At 33.2% G+C, this 10,351-nt stretch overlaps 1 protein-coding gene across 1 annotated transcript; it reads right to left on the bottom strand.

The window, feature by feature from the left end:
- Positions 1-475: 475 nt before the first annotated feature.
- On the bottom strand, positions 476-2,043 carry LOC123199444. The gene is made up of 2 exons (XM_044614452.1): positions 1,024-2,043; positions 476-850 (listed from the first exon to the last, which is right to left on the bottom strand). The coding sequence occupies exons 1-2, from the start codon at positions 1,758-1,760 to the stop codon at positions 760-762; spliced, it is 828 nt and encodes a 275-aa protein (XP_044470387.1). The 5' UTR covers positions 1,761-2,043; the 3' UTR covers positions 476-759.
- Positions 2,044-10,351: the final 8,308 nt, after the last annotated feature.

Below are 10,351 nucleotides of genomic sequence, written 5' to 3' on the forward strand. Positions count from 1 at the left end.
TTGTAAAGGCAATGAGGCTCATTGATGTTATTATCAGGCATTGGATCATATAGATTACTACAGCCATTGTACCAGGCTGGAATTATTTTGATATGCATCTGGTATGATCCACAATAGTTGACTGTGTTTATCATTATGGATTTGACTATTCTTCTTGAACATACTTCTTGCTTGTAAACTTAATTAGTGTGGAAATAGTTTTACTAAATTTATGACGCTCTATGGCTGCAGATAGGAAATCCATGCCAGTGAACAACCACGGCTTCTGTTTTAGTGGATTAGCTGATTCTTGTTAATTGGGAGGTCTCCCTAGTCATATCTTAGGTTCATACTGTGTCATGTAAGCGCTTACATTTATTTTAGATATTAAAATAAAGAATTGAGGGTTAAAGCCATAGAAGGCCTGGAGATTGAGCTGGAGATTGTCTGAATCTATTTCATAGGTTGCTCCAGAATAACTGAAACTGGCATGATGATGGAGCGTAATATCATGTGCATTAGTCAAAATTAATGATCTGCCATCTTCAAAAATGTTACTGGAAGTGGCTGCTGCAATAGATTTTACACTGAAATTCCACTGACTAGCGAATACAACATCTATTTGCATGTTATACACAGCGGTTTTAGGTCCTTTAAAATGTTGAAAATAGGTATCATTTGGCTTGTAGACGTACTGTTGATTCTTGGAGAGAACTGTTGAAGGAGAATGCAAGGAATAAAGACACTTTGGCCATCATTTCTAGTTGAATGATGCATAATTCAGAAGATGCATCCTCTCAGTCTCCGGTTTTTGTTCCTCTTGGTATGAAAAATGGGCCAGCAACCCGATGAAAAATTGCTCTCAGCTTGCCTGTATAAATTAGAAGATGCACAAAATGAATTAATAGTTGAAAACTTGTATATTTCATAGAACTTCAGCAGAGAGGGAGATTTCAGGTGACTATTCTAACCAATAGAGTTGAGTTTTAGTCAAATCACGGCTTTGATAAATGAAAACTTTCCTTCTGATAATGTAACAAATACCTGTTTGTGCTACTGTTGCAGATGCTGTGTTTACTGCTTGTGCTACTGTTGCTGCTGCTGAAATGCCTGGCAATATTCAGTTTATTCTCTCCTGCCAGAGAGCTTCTCCTGATCCACTGTTCTTTATCAGGTTGATTTTCAGATATGTCAAATGATGATCTTGGAGAAACCTTAGACCGATTTCTGACGTTTGTTTTCTTTTTTGAACCAAAAGATATTGGAAAGAACATCTTGATCAAGAAAGTTTCCTTCTCCATACTTTCACTCCTCAAAATCTCACCTGACTTTGTGCTTCTCTTCTTGTTCTTCTTCTGCAGCTTCTTGGTTTCACCTTCATTCTTGAAGCAGCAACTTCCCTCATCAGTCAGAGTCTCACGCCTGACCTCTTGCTGTGTTTGTTGCTCATCAACGATATCTTTCAATGAGAGTTCATAACTCCACTCTGGCATGTTATGAATCATGTCCATGAGTTCCTTCCTGCCTTCTGCAATTGCCTGTGACCGTGTCCGTGGTGACAGGTTACTGTATCGATGGTTGTAAGGAAGCAAAGGAGAAGATTCATATGCACTGATTCTCAAATCAATTCCCTTCCACAAAGGAGGGGAGAAATCACCATATCCGTCTCCAACCTGTTCTTCAAAACGAAACTCATCTCTACTATGCTCAACACATGAACTTTTATCTGCACCCCAGAAGTCAAAATCAGTACTTCCTTTACTTTGACGCTTGCTATGCATCTTCCTGGTTGAGATTCAAAGAAAAAACTTGTTTCACAGTGACAAATCCTCAAAGCCAGTGCAGCGATCAGGCTTAATTTAGAGAAGTGAATGAAGGGAGGAGTAGTAAGAGTAATGTTGTGATTGACAAATGTGTTTAAGAGGGCAACATTTTCATGAGAAAGTGAAGTTTAGTCTAGCTATGCCATTTTGTCCAGAGACTTTGTTTGTTGGAACTCAAAAGTCATTGCCGTCCTGGACGGGAGGACGAGTGCTGGGTCCAATTTTCTTCACCTGTCTCCATCAAAAGTTTTCCATCTAGACAAATTGCAACGACCGGCTTCTTGTTGTTTGGTCCATGCCTTTGGTCATTTTAGTCAAAATTTTCCTCTCTTTTAAAATGCGCACTTTTATTTTAACATATATTAATATATAATAATAAAAATATATGAACTCACTTTGAATACATATATAAATATATATTTGATGTATATCATCATATGATTGAGCGATCTTGAATCAATAATAAAATAACATTTAATCACATGATGATATGCATAAGTGTGTATTTATTTGTGTACTTAAAATATGTATTATAGTATTGTTTAATATATAATGTTTTTATCAGTGGCTGGTGAAATTCTCTTCATTAGACTTTGGGGAGGTGATTATATTTGACAAAGGAATGGCTTAACCATTACACAATGTCCACATGCTTGGGACCAGAATTTCTACACATGAGAGTAAACTTGAGTGAAGGGTAATATTTGACTAATCTTTCTTGTTTGTCCATTCGGGTAAAAGTGAAGTTTCAAATGGATCCTAGTCTTGACCAATGACATGTCTTAGTTGATTTTTCTTGGTCTTCAGATAAGCTTGAACGGGCGGGTATGAGTACAATTTAAATCATCTTTTGTAGCTGTAACAATAGTATTTTTACATTCAATAAACACACAAATAGACACAAACTTATATGTGTCATTACATAATTAAATGACTTTGAACTATAGATAAAATAACATTTAATTACGTGATGGTATATATAAGTTTGTATATATTTATGTATCTATAATCGATATGCATAGTATTGTTTTTCTACATTTGATCATTTTTTAACTGTAAAGTTTTATATGAGTGGCTCCCAAGGGGTGGTTTAAGTGGCAGTGAGTATGAATTTAAATCTTCTTTGATAATATTTCAATATCAATGGAGATCTTGAGAGACCCATTAGCTTTGGGCTTAGGTCTCTTGTGCTGCTTAACCTCCCCTATTGCTCATATTTATAGATAAGGATTCAATCCTTTCATCCATATACCTATAACAAAATAGCTAACGGTTGACCCTAAAAAAAAAAGGGTTGTATTGTGTTAACCCTTCACAAAATAAATTATCTTTGGGTTACATGTTTTTGACGCGATTCTTATTTGGATCATGTTTAAGTGGAGTGTTTTTTCCCAAAAAACACAACACAAACATGGCTCATTCACATGAATTGCCCCATTTCTGTGAAATGTTTTATTATTCAATTCACTTCTTTGTACTTATAAAGTATTAAGAACATCTCAATTTTATAATTTTGCAAAGGCCAAAGGACTTATTCCCACCCAAACTGTTTTGTTTTTCTAAATTTTCACCTTTTAATTTTGAAAATCATAAATATTCACCCATAAGTGGTTAAAGTTTATAGAATAAACTTTAACCATTTAAAATTTAATCTCTTTCTCTCCTATAAACTTTAAAAACTAAACGTTTTTTCTTTAGGTTAAGTTTCAAAAAAAATGAAATTTCCCCCTTAGAGTTTCGTTTTCAATCTTTGGCACAAGAGATTGAAATTTTCACCCTAGAAGGGGAATATCATTTTTTAAAACTTGACATAGGAGAAAACTTTTAGTTTTTGGGGTTTAGGGGAGGAAAAAAAATTTAATTTTAATTTATTTTTATTATTATAGATGAAATAATGATTTTACCTTTAAAACTAATAAACTTAATCCTTGAAACTAACAGACTTAACCCTTCATAGGTAGGTGTTTGAGATTTTCATAATTAAGGATAAATATTTGAGAAATCAAGATATTTTGGATGGGAGTAAGTCCTTTGGCCTTTTGCAAATAAGGTAATTGATATTTTAAAGGTTTTCTGAACAATTAAAGAGTTATTTTTAATATTTTTTGAATGAAATTAAAAAGTATATTATGCAATTTCAAATGAAGAAATGAAAAAAAGATTGTCAGTGTGATAATACTATGCACTTACACTCATTAAAATGTGTTCATTCAAAGGGTTGGTATCAATCAATCAATCCTGTAATTTGGGAGCGGAATCCAACTTTAGGAGGTTAGTTTTTTTCGTTCAATTGTGGTTTGGCTCTCATATCCTTGTCTTCTAGATTATCATTTCGGACAAATGTGTAACATAACAATTTTGTTCATTCGTCAAAAGACCGTGTGGGCCAAATGACTATTTCCTACGATCAACAATTTTCCATTTTGAAAAGTATTTTTCTACCAATTACAACAACGACCATGTCCATGTAATGGTTATAACGAGATCAAAATCAAATCTGGAAATGGCTTTGTAGGTTTCAATTAACCAACTATGCGATCCAAATCAATATAAATCTCGTATAATCAATACAATTAAACCCGATGAGCACACAAACAGGAAGCTCCAAGGTCCTGGGCGAATATTTTGGAGGGGTTGATGATGATGGTTGTTGGTGATGAGGTAGAAGTGAGTAGCAGTGGTGAGCAACATTGTTGTGTACGCCATAAAAAATAGAAGAGGTCAGTAATGTGAGATGGTAGAGACGACACTAGAGTTGACTAACGAGATGGAACACCGTGAGTTTGGTGCAATTTGGCTAAAGTTATGTGATTTGACTGAAACCGCACTAAGATGTAAGATTTTGACCAAACTGCACCATCTCAAATGTGATTTGACCGAGAATAGCAGAATGAGAAAAATTAGAAATATGGAAGTTGAAAAGGAAAATGGAAAAATGAGAAAAATAAAAGTTGGAAAGGAGGGGTCCGCTAAGTTCTTCCTTGAAGGTAAAATCATAAGCCATGTCCCTCGAAGAAATGGTTGGAAGACAACATATAATGTGCAAGAAAGCAAAGTCGAATATATTATATCAGAATACAACAAGCTTAATGAAATGAGGAAAGTCAGGAGTTAGCCGGAGAGTGCTTTATTTTCAACTTATTCCTTTAGAAACGTCTGAAAGTGGAGGCAAAGGCTTTTGTACTAGAAAGTGAGAAAAAAACCTGAGAAAGACAAAGTGGAGTGAAGAAAGAGAGAGCAACTTTTTGAAGAATTCGTATTTATTCTTGGAATTTTTGAACTCTTTTCTCATCCTTAAGTTAACTAGGAGCGATGTCTGCTCTAATGTTCAATAATAGTGTTTTTCTTAAACTGTTAATTTTCTTTGAGTTTGTTTATATTTTCAGTTATTTAAATGAGAAAAATAAAAAAAAGTGAACCCATATATTCGACATTTACAAGTCGATACTTAATTTTCATATAAAGTGACAAAAATATCTTTCAGCTATTAAAATTAATGTGTAACTTAGATTAATGAGTGAAAAGTAAAATTTTCAAACTTAAAGTATGACAATTTGTCATTTCATCAAAATTTGGGTGAGAAATAGGCATTTAGTTGACTATGTGTATATTTTAAGTGAGTTTTATTATGTGTAATGTTATATGTACTTATAATGAATATCAATTTCGAGTATCAATGATAATATATTATTATATGAGTAAGTGTTAAAATGCCAATTGTACAATATTATATTAATATATAAAAGTAAAGTTTATAAGCTTATAATCTAAAAAGTGCATTCCAACATAATAAAGGGGTATTGAAATTTTGCCATAATTTTCTCCCGCTTAAGTAGGGCTGGATTCGAGCCAAGCCGAGCTCGGCTCGCAGCCAGCTCGGGCTCGGCTCGGTTTTTTAATGGCCGGCTCGAGTTCGGCTCGTTTTCGGTTCGGCTCGGTTACGACTCGGCTCGACTCGTTTTTCATATCAAAACGACACCGTTTTGTATATATATATAGATCAAAACGATGTTGTTTTGTATAAAAAATTTTAAAAAAAATATATTGAGCCAACCCGAGCTAGCTCAAGCTCGGTTCGAGCTCGATCGAGCTGAGCAGAGCCCGGCTCGTTTCGGGCTCGAATTGAGCCGAGCTCGAGCTCGAGCTAGCTCAGCTCGAGTCTAGCCCTACGCTTAAGCAATTTACAACAATTTTTAGACACTAAACATTTATACTACAAAGTTAGCATAATTCTTAAAATACCATTGCCTTCAACTTTATAAACACAACGAAGAGTCAGCCTTTGAGCACTAAAAAACAATTTTTTTTTTCAAAGATCTTGTAGAGAACTCATCCTAATCTAGGTTAGTGGTGCATCCATACCCCTTATGTTATGTATTTTTTTTGTTTAATAATTGAAAACCAAAGAATGCATACTAGACAAAGTAGGTGATTAATAGGAAATTTTAATTTATTGTACAATGTTGTTATTTTTTAGTTGCAATAGTTAAAGTATTGATAGTTAAACTGGGAAGATAAAATTTGATTATATGGAATGAGTTTAGCAATAGATCTAGTAAAAATCTACAAAAGACTAGCTAAAGAACAGGTAGGCGATTCGACAATGTCGTCTACACCTAAGATATATAGCTTAGGCCTAGGTAATCTCGCTAACCTTTTCTTCTAGACTCGTAAATTCCCAATTAGTTATCCAAGTTTATTTGCTTACATTGTCCGTTTAGTTTAAGCAAAATATGGAAAAAATCACATTTAAGATTTATTTTGAAGGATAATGTATTGCAGGTGATGACAATACAATAAGATACGTCAGTAGGGATGAAAGACCGATCTGTATTAACACAAGTGTTAATTTTGAAAGATTTATAACAAAATATGTTATCATCTCATAATTAATAGAAATCAATCAAATGTCCATATATTTATCCTTGGTGATGTGTCAGTAGGTGGAAGGCTATATGAGATTGAAGACAATAATGATTTTGAGTATGTGATGATGGTAGCAAGAAGTATACGAGGATAAAAAAATTATTTATCTTACCAAGAGTTATATTTAAGGAAGGGACAACCTATAAGACGAAGATGTCTATGAGGAAGAAAGGGAGGATTATCTGACATATGACTGGGCACAACCATAAAGTTTCTAGAAGAATGGTGTGAATCATGGTGATGATGATGACAATGTGGATAAGGATTTGCAAGGTTTGATGATGGTGATGACATGTATGATGTACCAAACCAAGAAGTTGATAAAAGTCAAACCAAGACTTGTAATAACGAGGCCGAGTGTAGCACGACATGTCATGGCTCCATATATTTGAGCATATACAAGTCACATTCCTAATCATCCTAATTCGTTTCAATGGGTTCCTAAGCCTACTATGGATGTCACATTCCTAATCATCCTAATCTGTTTCAGTGGGTTTTTGAGCCTGCCATGGATGTTGAGAACACGAATATTAGTAATTGGAAAACACAAAGAGACAACAATCTAAAAGTAATGGGCTTTTATAATTTGAAGGCAGAGTCAAAAGCATAATTTCAATGATATGCCTGAGAGACTAGTATTTAATGGAAAATCAATTAATATGATAGGACATAGTATGAGGTTCATTGTGTACATGAACAATACCAATGGCAAACACATGCAAGAAAAGAGAAGGATTAAGACTACAGGGTGTTACGAAGTATGGATGACACCCACACTTGCCTACGTGATCAAATATTGCTACATCATAAACAGATTGGTGTTAGGTCATTAGGGACCATCCTTAAATAAATGTTTCTGTTTAATCAAATTTATTGATGAAGAAAATTATTTCTGACATGGCAGATTGGTACAAGATCGACATTTCATACTTACAAGTATAATATGTGAAGATATTTGTAATAAATGCATTACAAGATTTCTTGAAGAGTCTTTCATGCTCTTATCTAAGTATTATCACAATCTAAAGCTAAATGACCCAGAAACTATAACACATAATGATATTGACGTGGAAAATAAGTTCAAGTTTTTTATCATGCAATTGGGTTGTTTGATAAAGGGATTCCAATAGTTTTATCACCCAATGATTTGCATTAATGCTTCACATTTAAATGAGAAGTACCTTAGGACTCTTTTCATTACTATTGCAAAAGACAACAATAATAAAATCTATCCACTAACCTTCAGTATTAGGGACAAAAAGGGAATTAGACGTGGATGTTGTTATTAAGTTACTTATATATGTGTGTTGGCAACATCCTAAACTTGGCCATTATTTCTAATTAACATCATTCAGTCATTGCATTGGTGGTGAATGTAATGCCTCATGCCCTCCATGGTTTTTGTAACTACCACATAAAAGGTAACATGCATACGCAGTTCAAAAAAACCAAGCATATAGAAAGATTATTTTGGAGAGTTGCTAAGGCATATCGTGTTTATGAGTTTAAATTTGTCATGAGTAGAATTACCTAGGTAAATCCTAATGCGACAACCTATTTGGCCAATATTGGGTATGAAAAATGAGTGCATGCCCATTTTGAAGTACAATGGTACAATATCATGACAATCAATATTGTTAAGTCCTTCAATGTTTTGACACAAACTATTCATGCCTTGTTGGTCACCATATTGGTTGAGTTTCTTAATAGCACAATATAACATTGGTTTTACAATAAACAAAACTTGACATATATATTTGACTAAAATTGGATTTTATTAATTTTTTAGTACATTGGTTTTTATTAGTTTTTTTAAGTAAATGGGAGATCTCACTCGTTAACTTTATGGGCTAAGAACAAAATTGCTGGACATATGCGTAAATCTACAAATATGGTGGTTAGATCAATCAATGTCCACTGATATGAAATACATGACTCGTGAAAATAGGTGTCCATTGTGAATATTCTATACCAAACATGCAATTATGGCAAATTTCAACTTTCTTAGATTCTATATACACACATCACGATTGTGGCAAAATTTAATAACCTCTTACTAGAATTCCATTATTGCTTAATGTATAACAAATAAATATATTATTGAACTATCAACTCAAAATGTTTAATATTCAAACTTAAGAGGCTAGGCATGTTTATGGCTTATCAAAATTGCATACGAAAAACAAGTATATCATACAGATCATCACATTCATGTCTACATAACCCTAAATCATGTGAATATTGGAAAAACTTCAAGGGTTTCATGATCAAATAAGGGAATACCGTTCCACTTACTAGAATTCCAATGAAAACTTCTCCTTTGCTAGGCTACGGTGATTCCAGTGATCTACAACGACTCCTTAGGCGATCACAGACTCTTTTCTTACACTCTCTCACTTTTTGAGTGGATGAGAAATAAAAGAATATGTGAGAATTAGGGTTGATCGTGTTTTTATTTTATCTCCAAGATGTGGTACACGGGTGTGTATAAATCATATATGTTCGTCTGCCTAGTTGCGCAACTAAAACAACTTCCATTTTTATCATGATCACAATATGATCCAAAAGTTTGACTTTCTATTAACCATATACAATCGGGTATATCTCTATACATTGGTGTGTACTATTGGAATTTAAGAATCATCGAATTTAAAACTAAAAAAAGATTGAAATGCTCTTGAGCTTACCTATAAGTGTTATAATCCTCTTCCTTAATACGAATTTTATCCCCAAAATTCACTCAAACAAATATGGGAATCTCTATTGCATATCTTCCTCAACCTCCATGTGGCCTTCTCAACTTGGTGATTAATGTGTGTAAGAAATACACAAAAATAGTACTATAATAGTATATTTTTAAGGTGAATTTTAGTCCATTTTGTCAAATTCTTTAAGTTTTATTTAATCTTGATGGTTTGATCTTATTTTGCATTTTGAATTATATTTTTAGATGCTTTGGAGACATTCAAGCCCTTTTTGACCGAAAATGCAAGTTTAAAGAAGTAAATGAGAAGGTTTCATATCAGGAGGTAGAGGGTAATTATGGGCAGTTTTATGGCCATAATTGGTGCCCATAATTACTGGGCGTAAATAATATTTTAAAAAAATAGAAAATAGGGTTAAGTGGTAGGTATAAAAAGAAAGTCATGTCTTATACACATCCCTATCACCAAAATACAACAACTTAAAGGATTTTTACAGAGAGAAAACTCTAAGAAACAAGTAGAAGAGTGAAGATCCAAGATTAAAGATAGAAGACCTAAAAAAATCAAAATTTGAAGACCTTAGAGTTTTTCTTATCTCTCTTATTATCTTTTTTTACTGATTCAAAATGTCTTTCTCTTAAACTTTATCTTGTAGTTTGAACTTTACAACCATGAATAACTAATTTCCTTTGCTTGAATTTATTATGAATCTATAAATTCTCAAAGATTATGTAATGGGTTTCGATTTTTAATTAATGATGATGAATGTTTGATTTAGTAATTGTAATTTTAAACTTCTTGCTTGGTGTTAGGGCCCAATACCATGCTTGTTTATAGTTTGGAGTGTGATATTAAGAAATACATACCCAATTAGTTCATGTCTTTACTAAGCCTAGGGTTTTATTTAGCGATAAATAT

This window comes from Mangifera indica, chromosome 16 (assembly GCF_011075055.1).
Source record: "Mangifera indica cultivar Alphonso chromosome 16, CATAS_Mindica_2.1, whole genome shotgun sequence".
In the NCBI taxonomy this organism is placed as follows: domain Eukaryota; kingdom Viridiplantae; phylum Streptophyta; class Magnoliopsida; order Sapindales; family Anacardiaceae; genus Mangifera; species Mangifera indica.

Bases quoted from the DNA above. Each gene is read 5' to 3' on its own strand.
- LOC123199444 (XM_044614452.1), bottom strand. From the start codon at position 1,760: ATGCATAGCAAGCGTCAAAGTAAAGGAAGTACTGATTTTGACTTCTGG. The intron at 851-1,023 runs GTATTTGTTACA...TAATTTATACAG, and splicing joins TGCAACAGTAGCACAAACAG to GCAAGCTGAGAGCAATTTTT.